Genomic DNA, 26,401 nt, shown 5'->3' on the forward strand with positions numbered 1-26,401 from the left:
TTTATATTTTAGTAGTTATGCCCCCCCCCCCCCTCCCCCCCCTCTTCAAAAATGGACTTTGGTGGTTCGGGATAAGAGACTTTTGTAGTGTCTTTCAGTTTTTGAACATGGCCGGAAACACTACCGCGTCTCCTGATGATTTATAAAATCTAATATTCTTCTCATTCAAAATCAGGAACGAAAAGGAGATACCTTTTAAGCTCTGAAATATTCAAAAAAGCAATTTATTAACGCGAAAAGTTGCTATTTTATACCTATAATTTATGTATAGATATGTCAATTACATATGTAATGTAAAATGGAACATATTCAATATATTTTCTCTAGACGCAAGTGCATTAGTTGCATGAATGTTTATACAACACGAATTATAATGCATCGATCGTTGTTCATCCATTGAAATATTTTTCTACTCTAACTCAAAAGATTGATGATTTTTAGGAATTTTTTGAGAAATAATAAATAATGATTGCTGCAGGAATTTTTTAAGTTTCATGTTTAACTGTATGTTGTATCAGAAACACACCATTTTTTAAAGTCATATATCATTATTCAATAACTTATAATTTCATCAATTTCAACGAAATTTAAAATATTTTCCGAATATATACCTAATACTTCCTAAAAATTAAAAAAAAAAAAAAAAGAAAATTGATGTCTTCTAAAATATAGAGAGAGAGACTCTTTAATTATTATTTATTTCAAATACTCTAAATAATGATTCTACAATGTGTTATACGAAGAGTTAAAGGAGTTCTCTGAACTAAATGTAATGAAAATACTTTTAATTTTCTCTTGTGCTTGCCTGCCATCAGTTAATCTCTGTAATAATTTATCTCTGTAATAATTTAGGATTGGAAGTTTAAGAGAAAATTTTGGATCACTTGCTTCTCATGCACAGAATATAAAAGGAAGTTCAGAATTTTCAAGAATTAACTTTCAGAGCTACGAATAGATAGCGAAATCTTGTTTATCATTAAAATACAAGTTAATGCAAACGGCGTTTACTTAACAAGGTAACTAGTACAACATCTAGTATAACACAGTGCAACGTCATGCAATACAATAGCTTGTTGCAAATTTTATGTAATCAAATTGTACATCTCTTTTGTTCTCAGTTCTTTCTTGTCCTTACTAAAAGTGCGACAACACGTCTGTCACATAAATTAATTTTAACTGCTATTTGAATTACAAACTATAATTAAAATGTAATCTCGTATATACGAGAAATAATCAATGTCATGCCAACATTACGTGACATTTCATAGCAAACTGTATATAACTAAGTTGTGCAACTGCTAGTTGTTTTCAGTTTCTTCTACTTGCTAAAAGTGTAATAGACGTTTGTCGCATCAATTTCTGGAATTTTTTTAATGCAAACCTTTTTTTTCTCTTGGAACAAAAAAGTCGCATATCACTAAACGGTATTGAAATACGTAAGTAAATTCATGCACATTTTCTGTTACACTGTATTTTATGCAATTTCATAAACAAGGCTTTTAGATAATAAATGCGCTGCAAATAATTTCCTTTTAAAGTAATTGCCAAACAAAAGCGAACGGGCTGATACGACGATGAGAATTTCAATCAATTTACATGTTTTCAGAGAACGAGATTGCGAGTATACAATTACTATCCAATGCATTTTAAGTGTATTTATTTGCATAAACCGTTTCCTAGTTTTACTAGGAATATTTATCTTAGAGTCCAGATGTTGTAGATGTTAGAAATACGTTAGAATTACGAATCAATGATGATACGTAAACGTTCATCATGTATAGGAATGAATACAAAAGCTTTTGTCGCACCATCGCAACACTACGAGCGCAAAGAATCGGTTTCATTTAAACGTACAACGTTACATATACGCGAGGAGAATTCAGTTCATGTCATCACGTGTGAATTAAAAACTCTGGAATAGACCGCCATTTCTGCGAGAGGCAAATATATCACTATGTAATTTGCAAAAGAAAAAAGAAGAGAGAGAAAAGAGATAGAAAGGGCGCGACAAAGGTAACTCGGTTACGACGACGGAATATCATTAACAGAGTCTAATGAATCCGTTCGCAATTTCGTGTTCCATAGAATAGCTGTCCAGACTAGAAGGATTAAGTAAACAAGAAGATTACTCAGATATAAATTATTCAGGCACATTACATAGCTGGACAAGAATGGTAGCTGTGGTACATGCAAAAATATATCCTCCCGAGCTTTCCACTAAGTTATCTGCCCTCATTTTCTAGACCCGAAAGATAAGTACGCGTCTTATCAATGTTCATAAAGTATCGTAAAATATGATCACTATTGTGCTTCCTACGACAAATCCCTCACATTATATGAATGACCGTGCGAATTGGCTTAATGTAGGTATCGCCTCTAAACTGCAATTATACGAAAGAGCACTCGAGGCTATCTAGTGTTAAATTAATTTTCATTTGACATACACAAGAGTAGAAAATTGGGATGCGATTGCGAAATACTCGTTATATATTGTTGATTACAGCTCGAAAAGTTCGATCTCTAATTAGTTAAACTAAATAAAATGTAAGAATCGTATAGATAATCAAATATCCGAATATATATATTTATTTATTTTTTAAAAAAAGGATCAAATCGTGCGCGATATTTCAATTTTTCTTATTAAATTAAGGACACATTTTTTATCTTCCTATATCACTTTCTTTTAGTTCTCTTTTTCTAAGTTTATATTAATCATTAATTTTCTTAAAAAATTATCTCGTTTCATTATTTGTACCAATAGTGCTATCAAATCATTAAACCGTTTCTCATTTTTTTCAAATCATCCTATCGCAAAAATTATTCTTGGTACCTCGAATTTGTCTTCGTCTGATCTTACGATAGCATCTTACGATTGCTGTAAGAACTCGATTTAAAAACGATTAAAAAATTCTTGAATATGATGATTTATATATTTAGAACCAGTGAGGAACTAAGAGCAAGAGCAATCATATTTTACAAAACTGTTGCAAAGCTGGTTTTTCTACTGAACGTAGCCATTATGTTCGCAATTTTAACAATTAACGTTGCGGCGAAAATGACACAGATATCGATATTGACATGTCAACGCGTGTTAGAAGTGAATGTCTTCACGATGGATATTCGTGATGGATACACCGAGCGAGAGAAAGCGGCTTCGACGAGCGCGGTTATGACGGGTCACATGCTAAAGGATAATCACGCTACGTGTATCGGTACCAAAATGAAGCAGGTCCTAATGAATAGAGCGCGGCGAGAACGGTTGACAAGGATGATGTTATCGTAAAAGCAGCTTCTCGCAAGCGGGAAACGCGGGAAACACTTCATCGTATTTTATCGTACTGTCTCGTATGCGTCAAAGCATGTTGCTTTCCGACATTAATCTAATGTAATAAAAGAGCGGTGTCAAAAAAATCTTTAAAGAGCGTAGCCAGCGACACGTACGTCGTATTATAAAATCTATCTGTCTCGACGGATAAATCGCTTAAACGGTTTTGATATCGGAAATACTTCGACAGATACTGGACGTTAAAAGGATAATGTTTAAAAGGATTTGCGTATTGATAGAAGTTGGGAAATTCAGAACAATTTCATTGCTTGTTTCATTTCAATACTTCGCGTTGTCGTCTTACTGAAACTTCCGGTGCGCGTGTCATAAATCCGTTTCATCAAACCGTGACAATTGTAGAGACGAGAAATCAATTCTTCAAAAATAAATCGTGAAAATCTTTTTTTTTTTACCTCTCTCTCGCTCTCGCTGTAATGTCATTATTTAAAATGGCCAAAATATCGGTTGATACTCAAACGAATAATAATATGTAACAGACGCCGTATCGTATCGCCCGTTGCAAGGCAGATTGCGAGGTCGCGTGATCGCTGAAATTGTTCTTCTGTGCAACGTTGTGATGCAAAATAAGTAATAGCCTCCCTGTCGGACGCAATGTGCGTGTCTTTCAAATATTTCAACAAACGTATCCCGTTCGTTCAAACGATATTAGCTCTTGGAGAATATACGAATTGTGGCTGATCGTGAGCCTTCAGGCGGAATAACGCGGAATCAAATCCGTGTTAGAACGGCGATGTCTCGCAATGAGACAGAGAGAATGTAACTGGGACGCGTGTATGAAAACTTGTATGTTATTTCCCAGAGGGCTAAGCCCTTCCTTCTCCCGTCCAATGGTTTTAACCATCAAATTTTTCAAATATCTTCAAAGATCGCTTTTACGCGATTGCTGCATGCAGTGTTCTCAAATGTCGAAACGTTTGTTATTTATATTTATTTTTATTTTTAATTTCACTTTTGTAAATATATTGCATCTGTAAGCATCAACAACTGGCTTGGCTCTTTGGCCTTGTTACTCTAATTTATTTGAAGTTCTCAAATGTATTCCATCTCTCTGACGAGGTAAGAGAGAATTTTAACAGCTACTTTAATTTATACACAAACGGAGATAAATACATTAAGAAATAACTCACGCTCAGATCCTGTAGATTAACACAAGTTGTGTAATTGCTCCATATTTGATTTGATTCAGGATGCCGAAACCACGTGCCATTCAGCTCGCAGTATTTATGCGCCATCACTGTAACAGAAATTATTGAAATATCAATTTTCACGATCATTATGACTGATATTGTCGAACATTTATTCAAAATGTTGATTCATATCATCGTGGCCAAGCTGGTGAGTTGAAATCAGAGTGACATTTCTTGCTTATACATTATGAAAATAATTTCATTAGAATATCGTGAGATTCTCAAAAACAGATTGTCCAATTGTTCGAAAGCAATTTCCGTTACTCTGCCGAAATACTCATCTGATTCGATCTTGATTAATATCGTTAATATCATGAATAATGATTTTTTCATAACATTCATCACAACGTTTGTTCTGGAATATGATTTCAACATTACAAATTGTCTGTAATATCTGAGGATGGCTCGATATTGAGGCCAAAACATGTCATATCGTGCAATGACTGTAATGTAATGTAACAAATTTTATTATATAGATTATATGTATATGTTTGTAATTAATGAAACTTGAATTTGACTCTTACATGTCCTGTACAATTTTGTTGTTGATTTATGTAAGTAAATAATAAATAAAAATAGTTGTATTCGCTATAATTGCGATTGCAGTTAGTGAATAAAAATATTTATTTTATTTAGTATTTGTATCTTAATATTTATTACTGTATTAATATTTGAAATTATCATAATTTATGGAAAATTTTTTTATGTCTAACAAAAAGAACTATACGTATAAGAATCCCAGATAGCACTGGACATCCCAAGGACATTCCAATTTAAGTCCGCATGTTCATGGACATAAAATGGACGTCCATGGATATCATACGGATGTCCTATTCGGAACTATGGATATCTGCATTTGGATATTACTTTTATAATATATTTTTTTATACACATTTTCATTATGTTCTTATTATTTACAATAATTATTTTGATTGAGATCTACTGTCAGTGTGTGTGTGTGTGTGTGTGTGTGGTTAATATAATTTCAACGTAGCATATTGTTGTTTAAGAGAAAAGTAAAGATGGAAGAAGAAATATATACATATATATATATCTCTTGACGTTATCTGCGTAATCATCCACAAAGTTACGTTCGTTTCTTGTCGAAACTCGTTCAAACTTTTCAGTGAAACAACAAGCTAATTTAAAATTTTCCGATGCAGAGTAGTTTGCAAAAACTACGCTAGCGGCGTTGCATCAAGAATCAAGAGCCGACAGTCCATCCATTAAGCGGATAGAGAAGCGGGATTATTCCCTTCTACGAATGCGCGGTTTCATAGTTCGCAGATAAAACAAAATGCAAATTGAAGTCCACTTCTACGAAACACCTGGTTCAACTTATCTTTGGGAGAAATGTACTTTAATTCGCGTAAAACCTTTTAGCATTTTAATGTCCTCTTTGCGCTCTTTTCCAGACTTAATTAGCTAATAAGGTACGAGTAAATATCCGGAGTGTACACAAGAAAAGCTAATCTGTGTAATTACATTTCTGCTTGCCCGAAGCACGCGATCTCTGATCTTTAGTTCCCACAAATAGAATGACGCAATGCTTGATTCTCAAATGGGCATACATAATATGTATAATTTGTAAAATATGTACAAAGATGAGAAAAATATTGTAGATGGTAGAGATACCAAAGTCATACAAATTTTTTGAATTTTTCAACTAAACTACATTAACGTATTACATTTTTTAACACCTCAATTAATTGGTTGTTCTAATTTTTATTATTTGTTGTGCAATTTAACGAGCGTTATTTAATAGTACATTGTGTAACGAGTGGGAATTAGTTGTTCATTGCGCGACGGGCGCGAGCGTATGAGCGAAGCGAATATAAACTCCCACTCGTTGCATATAGAACTTTTCATCACGCGTACGCGTGATGAAAAATTTATTTGTTCGCATATACTCTTTGTGCGCTTTTGTAAATATTAGAATTAGAAATGTATTTTTTTAAACATACATATATATAAGGACTAGAGATGCTGTCCAGAAAGAGACACGGATGTAACAGTGACTCATTACATTCTTGTTGTTTGCCAATGTCAAATAAAGATAAAATGATCATTGTGTCACACTGTGTGTTTATTATTGGAAAGCATCACTATTCTACATTCTGTGATGTGATCTTACCATCCATATCTTTAATGTTCTATTTAAATTAAAACTCTTAATTAAATTAAAACACTGTATCCTATATTTTTCTATTTATCTTTCTATTGTACAATTGTGAATAGTGTAATACATACATTTTAGATGGCGAAGAATAATATATTTAAAAGAGTTTTTCAATGAGTTATTTTGAAAATACTACGTGCATACACACAAGAGAGAAATCACTCCAACAATAAATGATTGTGTCGGTGAGCGTAAAGCAGCGATTAAACTCCGGTCGTTGTAAAGAGAGTTATGGGGAAAAGTACATTACAAAGATGCGACCGCGAGAAATGATCGCACGCAAGAAAGTCTGAACGATGCAAGCCTTTTCTCGAATATTATAGTATACCGTAATTCGTCGCAAATGGCGCAAAAGCAGAATAGCGTTTCTCGTACATATAATACAAATGCATCGCGATACAACGTGGGTGAATAATGCGGCGCAACTTGCTTGCGACAACGACGGAATATTAGAACACACGGATCGCTGCAATTCTACCCGGGCATGTCCAAACTCCAAAGCTGTATCCTGGTATAACAGTGCACAGCATATCGCCTTTGAGGGAAATCAATTTTCCCTCAAATATATCCAAATTACGTAACCGCGCGTCGTGGAAGCAATTTAAACCTGCAGAGCTATTTTAGCTGTTGCAATTATTTTCATTCCATAGCTTCGTTTAGACTTGCAATCGTGTTGCTAATTGTATCATTGGTCGCGTTCAGCAGACTCAACTGTTGCGGAGCGGATCCGTGAGCGCTCACGGATCCGCTCCGCAACAGTTGAGTCTGCTGAACATGACCATTAGCAATGAAATTCACGTATATTTAATACCTTCATTTGTTCCCGTATTGGATTACAGTATTATCTATAAAAATACGAGGACAAGTTAATAAGTTTTTAGAAAAACATAGTAAAACATTTTTTTTTCATCGATTTATTTTTATTTCTCAACATAGTCTCCTTTCAGCTCGATACACATGATCCAATAATTCTCCAACTTTTTCAAGCTGTCCGAATAATATGATTTGTCCAACCCTTCAAGGCCCTGTTTCATAAGCCTCTGTTTCGGCGATGAACTGCTCTCTGGTGGTGAATCTCTTTCCTCCGAACCATTTCTTCAGTTTTGGAAACAGGAAATAGTCGCTAAATCTGGCGAATCCCAGCGCTGCTTGGGAAGAAATTCGTAGCGGAATTCGTAGTGTTTTGAATTTTGACCATCGGTGCCGGGCACGTGTGAACCCATGCATTGTCTTGATGGAAGAGCTCTTTCTTCTTTGCCAAATGGGGACGTTTTTTCTTTAAAATGTTATTGAAACGATACAATAAAGCTGCTTAGTAATCGCCATTGATCGTTTGCTTCGACGGAAGTTATGAATCGATATGAATTATACCGCGTGCATCCCAAAAAATTGTGGTCATCACCTTTCCGACCGACTTCACGGTCTTTGTCTTCTTTGGAGCTGGTTCAGCCCGGTGAAGTCCATTGTTTTGATTGTTCCTTCGCCTCGGGTGTAAAGTAATGGATCCATGTTTCATCTATAGTAATGAATCGATGCAAAAATTCATATCGATAATGGATTACGTTGAAACATCTCCAAACATTGTTTTGAAATCGTCACACGGTCGCGTTTATGGTCCACAGTGAGCAAACGCGGCACCCATCTCGCCGATAGCTTTTTCATAACCAATTGTTCGAGCAAAATTGAAATCACTGTGCCATGTGATATGTCTATGGTCTCAACAAGCTCGCGCACCTTCACTCGTCGATCAGTCAAAACAATATCGTGGACTTTATCGATGATTTCTGGCGTAGCAGTCTCAATTGGACGTCCCGAACGAGGTGCATCACATGTGGATGTACGACCACGTTTAAATTCATTCATCCAATTGTATACAGTCGCAAACGCAGATGTGCTATGAACATTATCCAACTCGACTTTGATTTCTTTCGGCGTTAAACCTTTCATATGTAGATGTTTGATTACTGTACGAAACTCGTTTTTTTCCATTTTGCAAAAAAAATATAAAGGTTGTTCGCTTTAATCGTCTATAGAAATAAAACCTCTCAATGAATTTCACTCAAAATTTGACGGTAATCAGCTGAAAGATGCTACTTGTCAAAGACAAAAAGTAAGATATATAACATGACACTGCGAGTGCCCTCTGACAGATTTTCTAAGAACTTATTGACTTGCTCTCGTATATATTTTTTATAATATATATATATATATATCTGAAAAATATAGTCGTATATAGAAAAATGTTAAGAAAATCCTTTTTGATAATTTACTGAGTATATCTCGACCAATATTCTTGTTTTATTTATGTTCTTTTTATCTTATATTTTTATTAAAAATTCTTTTTTTTCTTCTTCTTCCCTACTTCAATAAATCTCTCTCCATGGATTCAGTTAAGTTAAAGCAACTAAACTCCTTTTTAGTTTCGTTGCAGCAGCTGGTGATGCACTTCGCAAGTTTTGACGGAAACAAGAGTCTACGAAACGCCGAAGGAAAAAGTTTGGTATCGGAATATTTTTCCTCCGAAAAGAAGCGACCCCGGTTCGCGAGTCATGCAATCAGGCAACCATTTGTTCACAGTCGAGAGAGAATAATTGTACATATTGTGTACTAAATGACTAGTCCGAAGAAAGATAAAAAGGGTTTATCTAGAGATAGCAAATTTGCTCGTTCGCAAGTTTTATACTATGCAACCGTATAGGTACATTTAATAATCTGATAGATAATGCAAGCCGCGAATCGATATCATACTTCAATATCTTGGATATCAAATACTTTTAGCTGAATCGAACAACTTGGTGAAACTTTGTTAATATCTTCATAGTGCTCGCGTGAAAGTTCCGATTGTTGTTTCGCCGATACATCGCGCTATGTTGACGTCGGTGTTGACTATAAAGGATCGATAACGTTCTCGAACGATCTCATGTGTAAACGATTCTATTCGCTTCATCCATTCGAGGTTATAGCGAGTGTTTAGCAGCGCTGATCAGAAATCAAGAAAAGGAGTTAATTAGTGTTTGCATTATAGTTCTCAATATCTGGAAAAGACGACACATCTACCATCTTAGGTACTGTTAAATATATTCACTGAGATTTTTATCTCACAAAAACACATAATTTCGTAAGACACTTATTCTAAAATATTTAAAAAATGGATTTTAAAAATATTAGCTAAATGTTGTCCAATCTACTTTTATATGCGTAGCATTTAGATCATGTAAAATTAAACTCCTTGAGTGGTTATCGAATCTTTATTTTTTATTGAGAATTAAGTTAGATTTAGAACCGCGTCCGTTTTGGGGAATAACGTCGAGAGTACTTACATTTTAACGTAGAGCTAATCGATATTCGCTTCAATGCTATCGGATTTTTACAACATTTAGTTATCCGTATAAACTATCGTAAAATTTATATGGCTGCATTCGACATTATTTGTTGTAAAAACTCCGAAATAAAAAATTTGTACAATATTTTGCGTATTGCGCCTTAATTAAATTCTGACATAAATATCTCAATACAATGGTCAATCATAAAATTAGATATCATTTGTCTTCCTCAATACATTTACAAAAATAATAATAAAATGATATAATATTAAAATGGAATAGTTATCTTTATAGTATAATCGTGCGTTTGTTAAACACATTAGTGTACGTAAATATGCACTTTCCAACGGTCACGTTGCACGTTGCTCGTTTTTATTTCTTTTTGCTCCCTTAACGCGCGGAAAGCTTTAACGGAGAGATATATTATTCGCAGTTGATTTATTTACATTTTGTTTACTTTTATTTAGTTTCCGCAAAATACTATAAGATTCCTTTCCTAAACATCACACAGAATGACCTATTTTCTCGTCAATTATATTAGCCTTTTTACGAGGACGAGACCAAAGCTGTACTTGGCGAAATGTCACTCTAAAAGTACTATCCTTCTCCATGTATAAAATGCAATTCCACAAAGTATTGTAAATCGTCTGAGAAACTGATATATTTAAAATTTGACGACATATTTCTGTTGATTCATATTCAGTAAATTTACAAAAAATTTTCAGCAAGCAACTGTGATAATTTTTGTGATACGACGGATGTTTTTGACAAGCTGCTTGCTACTATTGACTTTGCGTAATGAAAGTTAAATATTACAACTAAAGCATGCTTATAATGTTTGGATACAAAAAGAGTTCAATAAGATTCAAGCTTTTTATGCAATTAGATTTTTCGTCTTTGATAGCCTAAAAACTTTTTAGCTAGACATATATAGCGCGATCCATTAAGCACCAAAGTAGAGAGAAGCGGACTATATCTAAGATGTTCCATTTTACCAGATAATTTCTTCTTTCTCAACACGTAAAAAGAAGAAAGAGATTGAATGAAAGATTCCTAGTACCAATATCAATTTTATTTTTTTGTTTCGAAAATAGTAAATTTTAAAGATTCACATACACATATACACAACTAAAGAGATATATACAAAGCTTATGCTTTATTAATATATTTGATTTTTTGAAATAGCAAAAAATTGCTTATATTTCCTATTGATTGTGTATAAAAGTTTATTTAATGTTTTGTCCATATATCATAACTTTTTTTGTAACTTTTGAAATTAGAAAAGACTTATAACTACACAAAAGGTAAAAAAAATTAGAATAAAACATAGAGATGTGAGACATAATATGAGTATATATATTTTTAAATTTTATTCCTTTTATTCCTATTATATTCCAGCAGTAGACATAAGCACTGAGCACTACACAATTTTTGTAATCGAATTGCTTTTGTAAATTTTATATATCTTATAATTTCTTTAATACTATTTACGCATTTGAGGCTTTCACGGATATTTTCTTCAATTATTGTACCAGAAGGTTTGCGGATTATCGCCGTGTCTTTTTTCATTATTGATGCCAATGTTTCGTGAATCATGCCGTTCATTTCATCAGGGCGAGGGGTGCTCTGATACATCACATACCGCTGACGCGGCGATAACCCGCAAACCTTCTGGTATAATTTAATACTATTTTTTACGATGTGATGTAAAATAGATAGATTTATTCGGATTTTAGTCATTAAGTAATGAATCGTGAAATTGTAGGTACATTTACTTAAACGATTGGTAAATTCTTATACACTGAAAAAAAGATTATAGTTGAATATGATATATATTTTTAATTGGCTGCAGCAAACAATTTTTTTTAGTTTAGAAATTTAATACTGGAAGATAGTGATTAATTATTCGAGATATCATTTAAGACAGAAATCTACCGATTGCACGACAAGATAGAATTAAAACTCACATCTCACACACATGAGGTAACATTTTTCTACAATTTATTAGTTGTAATTCTATTTATTTCGTATATAACAATTATTGGGAGTACAAATTAGTTCGGTCCATTTTCCAAAAGCTAATCGTCTCCAAAGACGAGTCATTCCTTCGAGATGGAATTCGAAAATTGCCTGAGAGATGGGAAAAAGTAGTAGCCAGCGATGGAAAATACTTTAATTAATCTGTTCTACTAAAATATAAAAAAATTTTGAATCGAACGTTATATGTCCTGAAAGGCGGCATCGCCACGAGTAATTTGAGCCAAAAAATTTTTAATCAGTCAAGCCGTTCTGGAGATACAAGCGGTCGAAAAGTGGTGATTTTAATTAAAAATTAAGAAACGTCTCCTTCTCCTTCTTCTCTGCCCGCATTCAAGACCGTATTAAAACTTTCTAACATCCCCTCTCACCTTTCACTAACACCTTCACCTTCTTTGACCCACCGGACTTCCTCCCCCGCCCCTCCTCCTACCCCACCACCCACTCCACCCTCTCTTTCGCCGTATTTCACTCTCTTTCGTTATATAATATTTTTAAATCATTCTTTTATATATTTGTGATATATTTGTACTCTAAAAAGTAAATGATGTCCGAAAAAAATCATATCATAAAAATAAAAAGTTCAAGCCATGTTCAAAAAAGGATACTCAAATATTTAAACCTTTTTATCTAATAATAATATATTACCATGAAAAGTAACTGATATATTATTAATTAAAGGTTTAAATTTTTGAGTATTCTTTTTTTCTCATATCTCTATTCGGGAATAACAGTGTTATTATTAGAGTTCGGACGTTCGGGCTCGGTCATGGGTTCCGCGCGGAGAACCGCTGCGCGCGAGTGAGACGCTTGCTTGAAAAAAACTCTTCGTGCTTTGTTTACATTGAGTCCACTGCGCCGCGCGCCAGCGGTTCTCCGCGCGGAGCCCACCCCCCCCCTGTAACCGAGCCCGAACGTCTGAACTCTAGTTATTATTCACTGATCTCAAATATATTCTAGAAAGTGCAAATCCACTTCAATAAACGGTTAGACTATAATAGTTGACTATGAACGAGGCTGTCTCTTTCTATTATCGTACTATCGATCACGTGATTGATCCATCGTAGTTAGAAAAAAAGCCTTATCTACAAGCAACTATTGCACTCATGTAGCTAGGATCGAAGCAGCCAGTAGCATACACCTTTCAATACGTATTTGAATATAATAGTGTTATTGAAGAAAGTATTAAATTGTCTGATATATACATACATATATATATATATATATATATATAAGAATGTTCTTTTCGGTGAAAGCGCAATCTTCTATTGCAACTAGCATCTCAGTAAGTATTAATCCAATGTAGCTTTTACATTTAACGTTTCGATGCTTCTTTAATTTCCATAAAAAAAATAAAATATTACATTAAAAAAATGCATAGTAACATTTAAAATTCAATATGTAAAAATATGTAAATAAAAAATTTTTATAGTGCACCTTAAGATGAATAAAAAACATGAAGATTAATATATCAAAATAGAGTACAGTGCGGGAAAGTTGGTTTCCTGTTAGTAATATTTCTGTAGAGATACCTTTCTAAATGAACATCTTCTCTTTCAACAAGAATCTTGCAATGAAGAAAAAATAGGAAAAAGTTGCCAGCTGTCAAGAGAGATTGATATTTTTATTTAAATGCAAAATAAATGCAAAAAAATTATTATTAATAAATTTAAATTTTATAAATTCGTTTTATAAAATATAAAAAATCGATATATTGAAATGAATGGATTTATATTTTTTAATTAAATAAAGGCTGTAGTCATTTTCAAACGACTACTATTATCATATTCAATTCTTTATCAGTTGTTTTAATGCTTTATATAATTCAGCTGATTATACTAATTCTACATGTTGTCATTCTTTAAAAAAAAAAAATAATGACGTATGCTATATAAAACATTCAATTTTTAGGAATTTAAAATATAAAACACACTTACTATGTATATGATATCAAAGCGATATGAATTTCTCATTGATGGTTGCTTTCATTTCTGTCCTAACATCAATGCACAGTATTGTATAGTCCAGCACTGTATGTAGTGTGTAACACGTAGTCATGTATTACACTATTACACGTTAAATAGTGACAAAGGCCACTATCTGAGCCACGTGAAAATAAAAACAAAGCATTAAAGTCTGTTATCACGGTTTACCATATTATGAACGTGCAGGAGTGCAAATAAATTTTGTTTGTTTTTTAAGATTCTTTTTAAGATTCTTCTGTCATGGTATCTATTTTGCAATGATTATTATTATTCCTATTTCATCTAATATTAATCTGCTTTTTTTTTTCAAATTGTATTATATATTACTTGATAATATTTTGTCATTTATTCAAATATTTTAAAATATCTTTCATTGTTACGTGATTTATTATGAGTTTTAATTTTCATTATTACTTAAGCTACTCTCTAAAAAATTTGGAGTGAAATCTAATTCTAAAGAGTCAAGAGGAGTGACAAATATTAAGCCAATATTAAAAAATGGTGGCTTAATTATCAATTTCTAAGAATGAGATTGTATTCTTTAGAGTTAAATTTTACTTCAAAAATTTTGAAGTGTAGGAGTTATAATATTTTACTTTGGACAATCAAAAAAGATTACTTGGACTTGAATCATGGGAAAAATACAAATATTGTACAAACCACTTCTATTAGATTGTTCAGAAAGTCTATCTTTACCAGACAGTCATATCTTTACCTAATATTATATGTTGATTTAGATCGAGTGAAAAAGCAATATCACAAAACTACTCGAGGTAAATGACGTTAGAGGAAAATTATGTCTTTTCAAAATTTGTTTTCATAATTTTATAGATAGATTTACATTTATAATGCGCGTGGAAAATAATGTAATAGTCCTATTTCATACCAATAGTAAGACGTGCAATAAAGCTGCTATGATCGACGATCCCTTGAATGCGCGCACACGCAATCCACGGTAACAATGCCGATTAATTATATTTTGCTGAATTAACGTACACGGTATGAAGATTACATCGCTACCGCATCAAGGATGAGGCCCACATGTTCCGTCCAATATCTCTGTTCAATTCAGGGAACATGATTCGATTATCACCGCTTTTGTTGCAGATTGATCACGAATTAAAAGCAATTGCAAAGCGACAAGACAATGGAAACATTTGTGACATCTCACTTTTCCAATATACAGCATTTCTAGTTGTGTTCCTTTAAAATAAAACTGCGCATTGTACATATACGTATATATAAACGTCTATAAAACGTCAACTTGAATAATCTAAAACCAGAGATAAAAAGTAAAACTTATAGTATCGCGACTACTTCAAAGATTTAATAGTTGAAATATAATAGTTGTCGTAAATAATATAATGATATAAAAATAAAAATACAACATATAAAAATAAATATTATATACCTATGTATTATAACAAAGTTATAAACTATCGAATATATCGCAATATGTACATACATATATTAAACACTTTTATTTTTATAAATTATTCCATTTAAATTAAGTAAATTCCATTATTAAGCTAATTTCAGATTATATTAGTATTATTAAGTTAACATATTTCAGACTTCGTTAACATATAAAAATAATATCTCCAAAATATAGTTGTAAATATAAAAAATAAATAATTTTTTAAATATCATTTTCATTCTTATTCTTTCAGGATGTACATGATGAATGAAACAAGAATACAAGTGGCTGAAGGAAAATTGAAGGGCGTCGTCGTAAATGGTTGTAATGATGTTAAATACTTGGCTTTTCGCGGAATACCGTACGCCAAACCTCCGGTCGGAGAACTCAGATTTAAGGTAAGTACAGTACTTAATTTGTTGTTATATCAGGACACAATATAATTAATTTCAATAACAACAAAAAGATAAACTTTAACTGATTTTCCTTAGAATAAAGTCCGAACTACATAAGAATGCAAGTGGTAGATCGCAAGCATCATTTTTAAAATTGACGCATTGGATTGGCTGACAACAAACTTGCGACTGGCGACTCGCGTTCTTATATAAATCCAGCTTTAGAAAAAGAAACGAAAAAGAAATGAAGATTCTCAATTTTCTTTAAATGTTTACGAATTAATTACGCTAGAATCTGAAGACACGATACGGTAGTGTCTCGGCGCCAAGCGCAGCGACACTGCCGTCTGCCGTGGCTACTTTACGTAAACCGGCGAGAGTTGCAGCAGATTATTAAATTCGAAAAGATTTCAAAGATATATAGTTTATAAAACTTTTTTTAATTATACAGAATATGTCCAAAAATGAAATTAGACTTATTCGACGTGTTTTTGCATGAAACGAAAAAATCTAGCAGAAATAAGCATCGCTCAGCCCTACGAACCGAGATAATGGCCTAGTTTACACCTAACGGCCTGACCTGTACCCTAATCTATACCCCCACCTAAGGAAGGTCTCGTATGGAGCGTTTACCGCATGTAGACCTATAATATTTTTGGGCCTAATGTAGGTCGCATTTAGTCTCCCAATCAGCATACCATATTTAAAAAATATTTTTTAAATATTTATTTAATGTAAAATAGTTGTAAAAACATTAAATAAACATTTAAAAAATGTTTCTTAAATATGGTATGCTAATTGGGCTCACGATAGAGCCATCTATTAGTACACTTTACGCCTTTAGGCCGTCTGCTTGCGTTTACATGCGTTAAAGCTAGATAGGTCGTGCGGCCTAAGAGAGGTCAGGGATCTTGAAAAAGAACCCTCACCTAAGCGAGGTTACAGCTATTTACACCGTCGCGACCTGTCGTGTTTAGGTTAGATTTAGAGTATAGGTAGCGGCCTAAACGTAGGAAGGTCGTGCGGCCTAAGAGAGGTCAGGGATCTTGAAAAAGTAATATGAGCCCTCACCAATTGTTATCTGGACTGTATAATTACCCACTTTTTTAATAAATATCGCGCGCGCGTATGTTAAATATAATTTATATACTTATATTTAGGATCCAAAGCCAGCGGAACCATGGTCTGGTGAGAGAGATGCCTCGAAATACGGAAACATATCTGTTCAAGTAGATATTGCGACACAGAAAGTTGTAGGCGATGAAGATTGCCTCTATTTAAATGTTTACACCACGAACACCAAACCCCTCCAAAAACGATCGGTAATGGTATGGATACACGGTGGTGGCTACTTTGTAGGTTCCGGTGATCCAACGTGGTATGGTCCCGATTACATCATGAAGAAAGACGTAGTATTGGTTACCGTAAATTATAGATTAAGCTCTTTAGGTATGTCATTCATTATTTAAATGTAGGGAAGACCGGGGGTCCCTATGGGTAACGGGATACTATGGGTCATTGACTGTTTAGGGAAATCCAGAATGTTTAGGTTGGTGCAATTGATATCATATGATTGTTATTTAATTGCCCATACTATATATCTAGATGGTAATTATCCACTTCCATTATCTTTCCGTACACATGCTGTTAAAGAATCTCGCGTGGTGCGAAAGTGATTATTTTACCTGTCAAAATTTCTTAGACATTATATAAATAACTAAGATCGAAGCTAGACTATTATAAGCTTTGTATTTGTATTAGTTATGTTCTTAGACGTTGTTTCTACAAAAATTAAAAAATAATAAACCTTCCAGGTCAAGGCAAATTAAGCTATACTGGTTGTTAGATATATATATGTATATAAATTTATTATACAATAATATTAACACTGATATACGGAATGTTTCTTCACAGAGTCTTCATCAACTGTTAATAACCCCATGTAAATTAAACAAACCAATCAACTTCGAATTAATATACGCATTTTCAACATACAATATCGCTCAGATGAACAAATTAATTTTGACAATTGAAATTACATACATGTTTAACTATACGGATGGTAACACACATTTGTGTGTGTTCCGTAAATCAGTGTTAATATTATAATTTTATATATATATATATATATATCTAACAACCAGTATAGCTCAATTTGTCTTGACCTAAGAGGTTTATTATTTTTTAATTTTTAAAATTTATTTGAGCGGATATTGATTCAATTTAATTTATTTCTACAAAGTATAATATACTTATTACGAGTTACATACGTGATTCTACACATCTTTCCGCATTTTCTCTGCAGTGCAGGTAATCATTTATAGTTTACTTTGACGTTATTGTAGAATCAGCATAACAAGCGGTTAGAACAATTTGCTTAAAGCAGAACGGAATATACATAAAAAATTATGTAATCGTATTTTATGCGTGTCTTTATGATAAAAATGTAATTAGATAAATCTCTTTATAAATATGGTTATAAATTGCAAAGTCTGGATAGGTTCTCATCGATTCAGATCAGGATTAGGTTAAGTTTTCGTGATAAAATTGGGCAATATAAATTCTTTCATATTCTTTCAGAAAATACGATAAAAATGGTTAGAAAATATAAAAGAAGGTCGTCTAAAGATACATATGTTTTTGATCCATGGTACCCCACATCCGAGGTACCATGGATCATTTCTAAGAATTCTTTTTCTATTTTTATTTGAAAAACAAATCAATATTTATGAAAAATGCTCAATAAATCTTAAATCTAAATACATTATCCCTTAATTATATAAAAAAATTGAGACCAAAAATCTTACATGTTAATGTATTTTTTACTGTTTGAATTTTTGTGATTTATGGTGTCCCGGTCTCCTCTATATTTCTTGTATGTTACTCGTGTTTTTTTTTTTCAAATTTCTTTAAAGGAGGTAAATATATACATACACTTAGACTTATATTTTTTATTTTAAACAAAATTAATGACGTTGCTTTATCATTGAGTACTAAAATACAGAAAATAAAAATAATTAACAAATAAATATATTTATTTATTATCAACAATTAAGTTAGAAGGGATATTTCTTTTTATTTATTACAGTATGTGCATATTTCTAAGACCGAAATGCTATCAAAAGCAAAAGATTATTTACAGAAAATAGATAATTATTAATAACAGATGATTTGTTGTATATTCACATAACAGTCTTAAAAAATACTGTACACACGCATAATTAATAATTCTAAGATTTATTAATTCTAAAACAAATACTTTTCTTTTTGTTTATTTTAGAATAATCTACTTTTAACTAAAATATGTCAACGGTATAAGAGAAAGAATCAATATGCTTTCAGGGTTTCTGAATCTCAATGACGAAGTGGCAACGGGTAATCAAGGTGTGAAGGATGTAATCTTGGCATTAAAATGGATAAAAAGAAGTATAGTGGCGTTCGGTGGAGATCCAGAAAATATCACTATTTTTGGCGAAAGTGCTGGAGCATCCATAGTACATTGTCTAGCTCTATCTCCATTAGCAAAAGGTATACAATTTACATATTGATACAGACTCCTCAAATCTATTCTATTCAATCATAGATTCATTAATCAATTTAAAGTCGATTTTTTTTTTCTTTAAGGGAAACATTTAAATACTAATACAGACAAAAACATCAAAGAATTAATCATTTTAAAAAGTCGATAAATTCTAAGATTACGTATTGTCAATACAATAGAAAGAAAGGAAAGCAGGATTTTTTACGGTAACGAATCTATGAATTAATTCCACTACGATAAACCTTGCAGGTTTATTCCATAAAATAATTGCACAAAGCGGTGTCATCTTAAATCCTTGGGCCTTTTATGATCAGACGGATGCAGGTTTTAGGCTTGCCAAAAAACTCGGAAGGACCACATCGGATCCAAAAGTTGCATACGAGTTTTTAAAAACGGTTGATGCAAAATCACTTATTGAAAATTCACTATTTGCAATTGCTACTGAACCAGTAAGTATCTCAATATTTTATAATACATTCCAAGTATAAAAACGATGCCGAATATTACATCTTTCCAAATAAAAAACGAATATGAAATAAATGCAATTATCCAAGTATTTCATTACTCAAAAAACGTATTTGTAAAAAGTCTGTTAATTTTATAACACATGAGACAAACTGAAAGTGATTAAATTAACTGAATAATAGTGAAGAAAACTCGGCGTGTGTACGTGTCTGAGTCGCCTTGTAACACAATGTTCCACGATCAATATATTTTTATAGTACGGAAATGATTTGTAAATTATATTAACAAAAATATTAATATAAATACAAAATCTCTGTAGATATATACAATATAGTATAAAAGCAATAATTCAACAAGGAAGAGGTGTTAATAATTGCTTACTAATTTAGTAATTTTGCAAATTTGTTATCTGTAATGATTCTCCATCTAAGTAATATTATATCTCAATACTATATTTTATATTATTTCTCCATATAAATTACGTATATTATTCATATTTTTGAGTAAAAAACGAAATAATCAGATATAAATTATATTTATTTCGTATTCGTATTTTATTAGGAAGGATATAATATTTGATACCTTTTTATACATTTGGCATATGTTTTTCTTTATTTAAAAAGGTTTTTTCTAAGAATTTTGATATATATGATGAACAATTTTTCATTTATAATATCACCAGGAGAGATTGAGTTTTACTCTAAGCTTCACGCCCACTCTGGACAGCAAGTCACCGAATCCAGTTTTTCCTGAACATCCAAAAGAATATCTAAGCCGCGGGACTCAAATACCCTTCCTTTTAGGATTCACTCGTAACGAGGGAATATTTCTTATAAAAAGCAACTTTTTCGGAGGTAGAAAAGTATTACATTTTGTCGCATGCGTGCACGCTTTTAATAAATATATCCTTAATTGTTCTCCTTTTATTTCTTTACATGAGTTATTTTTACAGCGTAACCTATTAAAAATAATATAATTTTGATAATTAACAAATACGCTGTTAACATTTATAAAAAGATTTTCATAATATGTACTTTTAATGTTATTATAATATTAAGAAATTAATCTTTTTACTGCTCAATTATCAAGTTCGCGTATAAAAATTGTAATTATTAAATAATTCAGTAAATCTCAAAATAAATATATGTTTCAACACATTAAATAATTACTTCTTCTAAAATAGCTTTCTTATAGATTGTGTATGTTCACCAATATTTAAATCTACTAAATAAAAAATACAAAATATGTATATTATTTATATTTATTTAACAGTAATATACATATTGTTTTGAATGTATTAATTGATATATTTTTATAATAAAATAAAAATTTTATTGTGTTATTTTTAAGATAAATATTATCCATAACTTTATGAAGTCAATTATTTCTTAGCAAAATGCCCATGAAATATTATTCGTTCAGCAAGCAATATGTCAATAGTGATCAATATACCTAATAATATTTTTAAAATTGTTTCAGATGTAAGCGACAAAGATTTAGAGAAACTAAATAATGATTTTAAAAACGGATTATTAGCAAATGTATTATCCACGTTACCTAAAATAGGAACTACCGTCGAAGAATTACGATCCTTCTATTTTGGAAAAAAAGAAATATCACGGGAAACTTTGATGAATTATTCGTATTTCTTAGGAGATGAATTTTTCGTACGCGGTATAAGGGATGTAGTTGAACTGCAAAAGTCTTCTGATGGTTACAAATCAACGTACTTATATCATTTCGATTATGAGAGCGAAACTTCATCTATGAAAACAGTATTAGACATCGGACTTCCAGGTATATTGTCGTTAGTTAATTAATACAACCGCATAATATATCTTATGTCAAAAAGTACAAATATCAGGAGACGCAGAGCAGTGTCTCCAGCTATGTTCAAAAACTGAAAGCCACTACAGTCTCTTATCCCGAGCCACCAAAGTCCATTTTTCGAGTGCATATAATTATTAAAATATAAAGAATTTTGAATCGAACGTTATATGTCCTGAAAGGTAGCATCGCCACGAGTAATTTGAGCTAAACAAATTTTAAATCGGTCAAGCTGTTCTGCACATACAAGTGGTCGAAAAGTGATGATTTTCATAAGAAATGAAGTAACGTCTTCTTCTTCTTCTTCTTCTCTGTCCGCAGTCATATGCACCTCTCTCCTGTCTTACCTTTCACTCACAAACTTCGACTCACCGCACCTCCTCCCCTCCCCCCTCCACCATCCCAACCCATCTCTTTCGCTGTATTTCACTCTCTTTTGTTATATAATATTTTTAAATCATTTTTTAATATATATATTTGTGATATATTTGTACTCTAAAAAGTAAGTAATATCCGAAAAAAATCATATCATAAAAATGGAAAGTTCAAACCATGTTCAAAAAAAGATACTCAAAAATTTAAACCTTTTTATCTAATAATAATATATTACCACGAAAAGTAACTGATATATTATTAATTAAAAATTCCAGTTCAAAGTGAACATACATAAAGTGTATGTAACTTTCGGCCGATTTTCGAATCGCCTCCGCCTTCCGCTGTCCCCCTCATCTCACCGCCCTGCGCGCAGATCAAATGTCGCTCGAACATCGTGCGGCATTTGGACTGCGCACGGTGAGGTGAGGGAGACTCCGTTGTCCTTCCGTTAGGCGGAGGCGATTCGGACCGATATTTTTATTGACTAGCAATGCTACTTTTTCTGAAACTTTATACCCAATCATTACATTCAATTCTGTTTGGTTTATAAAAATTGTATATAAAAATAATAGAAATATCTTATGTAACAAAAAAATTAATATATAAAAATATTTAGAAAACTTAAGAATTTGAAGGAAATTTGAAAATGATGAATTTGCATTTTTAAAAATAATTTACTAATATAACAATATTTTGCAGGAGTGAGTCATACAGAGGATATAGGTTTCTTATTTTTCCCAGAAATTGCAAAAACGGTTCATCAATTGTGTTATAAACCTGGTTCAAAAGATTACAAAATATTAAATTATTTTGTGCAAATGTGGACGGATTTTGCTAAAACAGGGTACAAGAATTTTTTTTCTTATTTTACACAAATTTGACAAACATTTATTAATTGTAACTATAAACGTATCTATATTAATTCAAACTAATTTTTAGAAATCCAACACCTACTACAAATTTATGGTTACCACTAACTGATTCGCAAAACAAAGACTACAATTATTTAAATATTGATTTAAATCTACAAATGAAAACGTTTCGTAAAGGAAAGGAACGCTGGGATTGGGAAAGTCTTTAAAAAACATATTATTAATCTTTAAAAAATATTCTAACGTTATCTGATGTATTTAATGTGTGTTATCTTAAATTTAATTTATAAAAATTTAATTTTCTTTTAGCATCTTTTTTTCTTTGTTTAAAAATAAACATTTACAATAAATATTCTCTGTAGCAAATTTTCAAAAATACTTTTTTTCATCTTAAAACTACCTTCCCGTAGAGATGCTAGAGGTAATGAAATTAAGAAAAAAATTATTATATTCATGACGTATAATAAATTTAGATAACAAAAACTCCTGTATAAATCAAATATAAACTCGGAGAGAAAGAGCACTAGGAGTCAGATAACTTTACGCAATTGCTAATGTATTACAAATATTCTTTATTACAAAAGATAAGCTTATATGTTTCGGCTCATTTTTGAGTCTTCTTCAGAGAAAATGCGAACATAAATAAAAATAAAACTAAAAAGGGATCAAGAAATACTTTATCATGGTGAGCTCCACCACAGTTTAAGATATTAAGAAATCACATCTGATGTTAATTCCAATACATATTACATAAAGGGAAATAAGAAGATAAACAAAGAATATAGTAAAAAGAAAAAAATAATAAACTTACAAGAAGAAGGAAACCAATAACGGTCAAAGCCACTAACGGTCAAAGCTGGATCGCAAATGTTCATTAAAATTATGTGTAAATTTTATATACGTGAGCCATCATATACGATTCTTATGTTCCGTGATTCTCGAGCTTCAGCTGTCTACACGTTTGTCCCACGTAACTTGCATCGCAATTCTTACAAGAAATTTTATAAACAACTCCTGATTTCTTTTCATACGGCAAAGAATTTTTATGCACCTTTATTATAGTAGTAATAAATTCACGCAATTTATTACTACTATAATATGACACCCTCAAATGATTATTATTCAATCTGTTGAACTTTTCAATAATATTTCTTACGAAAGGCACGGTGAACCATGAAGATTGCACCACATCCTGAATATTTCCTCAACAACACTCGTCCTATTTCCGGCCATAATAATATTCTTCAAACGATTGTTAATATTCTCAAATATAAATTTTAGTGGATAATCATTCTTTAATAAGACTACTATGAAACAAAAATTATCAAAATAAAATTTAGGATTCGAAAATAGAACTACTCTATCAACTAACCCCACTTGAACCTATCTTTTGTGAAACCAAATGCTGTGACCAAAAATTCAAATATCTACCCAAGAATGTAGGCTTATGATACCAATCGGACTCTATCAATTCATTATCCCTAATAACTGTGACATCCATAAAATCTGTCACCCCACACTTCCATAGTGAACTGAAGTCTAGGATGTTGAGAGTTAAAAATATCAAGAATATAATTAATGGATGATATTTTCCATTATTACTCGAAGCGGTTAAATCGCTATACGAGTAATTCTTTCTATTTTTCATACTACTCGAGGCGATAAAACGCAACGCCATAATGATGCAAATAAGGATTTTATTCACTTTATTTCAATGTATCAACTTTTCCTTAAGTCTGGCGTTATTATAATGATTATTTCCGATTTGTACAAAAAAAAAAATATATATATATATATAAACATACAAATAAAATAATCCCCGAGTCGATAAAATCTCGAAAATTTGTATCCTATCTACTCTACAGTAGGCGGTTTTCGAAACTTTTAAAATAATTTCTAATAGATCAAACGATATTTATGTGTATCTATATTAGTATCGACAAAAATAATATTGTTGAATGGTGATCAAAAGGTTAAATATATCGTTGATGTATCAACGAATATGGGAAAGCAGAGAGAATTCTAATCTAAATTTCTCTCTCTCTCTCTCTTTCACGATTTATAGACTATAAATATAGTTTATAGTCATTTTGCGAAACCAAATGGAGATAACTGATAATAAGTAAATGGACTGATAAAAGTACTTCATCTTTACTAAAGATAAAATTATCAAATTATTTATTATAAAATCATATAAAAGTGCAAGTCATTCATTATTATTATTAATATAAGAGGGAGGGGGAGGCGAGAAAAAAAGTAAAAGGATAAAAATATAAGATAAAAGAAATAAAAAATGCTGAGATGTATGACTTCGAACGTTTTTGAAAGAATATAAAAAATTGTTGCGATATTAGTTACATAAATAAGACTCATTTTACTGACGCAAGTAATATTCCAATTACAAAATCACACTAGTAGTAACAATTAATCATTTATCAAAAAAGAAAAAACGATAGCATGATTAATTATCGCATTTCTATAGCTACTAACGTACTTACGCGATGCATCGAATCCAGTGATAAAGTCAGGACATGGTATATAAGCTGTTGATCCTGCTGCAGTATTCGGCCAACAGGACCATCCATCGAAAGTGAGTCGACAATATAATTCTGAAATAAGAATTTGAACAGAAAGTTATTACAGGATGATAGACCAATGCTTTCATAAAACGCGTAACTTGTTTGCTAGCATTTAATAGTATGCCGAGATTAAACCTCGATATATAAGAAATTGCGAAGCGATATAATGGCCCCGCAAAGAAACTATCATAAATAGCACCGCGTTGACTACGACAAATTGGTTAAATTTTCTCATGAAATATATACGATGATCGTCAAAAGAAGAACTTGTAACATATTACTCATCACTAAAGAACTAAGGATATATGTCGACAAAAGCACATATCCTATATACATAAAATTCACAAGAGACTCATAAAACCTTCTCGTTTATGAGGGTAGAACAAATTCAAAGTAAATTCGCGTTTTTACAAATTATTACCTCCTCTCCCAAATGCCCATATAATTTGATAATTTATATTTAAAAGAGTATATCGTACATTATAAAATATAATAAAAGTACTTCTACATATTATATAAATTTATAATTGAAATAGAATATTAAGCTGCGTCCAGACTATTGAGCCGAAACGCGAGCCGAACCTCGAGCCGAGTCTCGAACCAAGCCGAGTCGCGAGCCGCAAGCTTTAAGCCGAGCAGAACAAACGAGAACAGCAGCTATTTGTATTATTATTGTCCATTTTATATGCGCATATATTTAATTATATAAAACAGATAATTAAATTCACGTACCTACAATATGAATCGCTTGCGACGCTCGTGAAATTTGGTTAAAGCTCGATTTGATTTCGACTCAAAGTTCAGCTCGATAATTTCGGTTCAAAGCTCATCAACTCGAGGCTCGGCTCGGCTCGGCTCGGCTCGCGTTTCGAC

At 31.8% G+C, this 26,401-nt stretch overlaps 2 protein-coding genes across 4 annotated transcripts in view; one reads left to right on the plus strand and one right to left on the minus strand.

Moving 5' to 3' along the window:
• Dh31-R (Diuretic hormone 31 Receptor) overlaps positions 1-26,401 on the minus strand; it is a 90,381-nt gene that overhangs the window by 23,594 nt on the left and 40,386 nt on the right. For all 3 annotated transcript variants that reach the window (XM_018537709.1, XM_018537710.1, XM_018537711.1), the window contains exons 4-5: positions 25,448-25,558; positions 4,474-4,580 (exon numbers count right to left, since the gene is read on the minus strand). In XM_018537709.1, coding sequence (XP_018393211.1) covers positions 4,474-4,580; positions 25,448-25,558 — 218 coding nt within the window. The remainder of the gene's footprint in view (positions 1-4,473; positions 4,581-25,447; positions 25,559-26,401) is intronic.
• Positions 1,351-23,158, plus strand: LOC108772216 (esterase E4). The gene is made up of 9 exons (XM_018537708.1): positions 1,351-1,436; positions 15,728-15,872; positions 17,030-17,318; positions 19,212-19,397; positions 19,660-19,859; positions 20,558-20,729; positions 21,355-21,672; positions 22,777-22,921; positions 23,017-23,158. The coding sequence occupies exons 2-9, from the start codon at positions 15,729-15,731 to the stop codon at positions 23,156-23,158; spliced, it is 1,596 nt and encodes a 531-aa protein (XP_018393210.1). The 5' UTR covers positions 1,351-1,436; position 15,728.

This window comes from Cyphomyrmex costatus, unplaced genomic scaffold (assembly GCF_001594065.2).
Source record: "Cyphomyrmex costatus isolate MS0001 unplaced genomic scaffold, Ccosl1.0 scaffold18, whole genome shotgun sequence".
Lineage (NCBI taxonomy): Eukaryota > Metazoa > Arthropoda > Insecta > Hymenoptera > Formicidae > Cyphomyrmex > Cyphomyrmex costatus.

Coding starts and splice junctions, on each gene's coding strand:
- LOC108772216 (XM_018537708.1), top strand. CDS start 15,729: ATGTACATGATGAATGAAACAAGAATACAAGTGGCTGAAGGAAAATTG. Junction 20,730..21,354: donor AAAAAGCAACTTTTTCGGAG/GTAGAAAAGTAT, acceptor AAATTGTTTCAG/ATGTAAGCGACAAAGATTTA. Junction 22,922..23,016: donor ACGGATTTTGCTAAAACAGG/GTACAAGAATTT, acceptor ACTAATTTTTAG/AAATCCAACACCTACTACAA.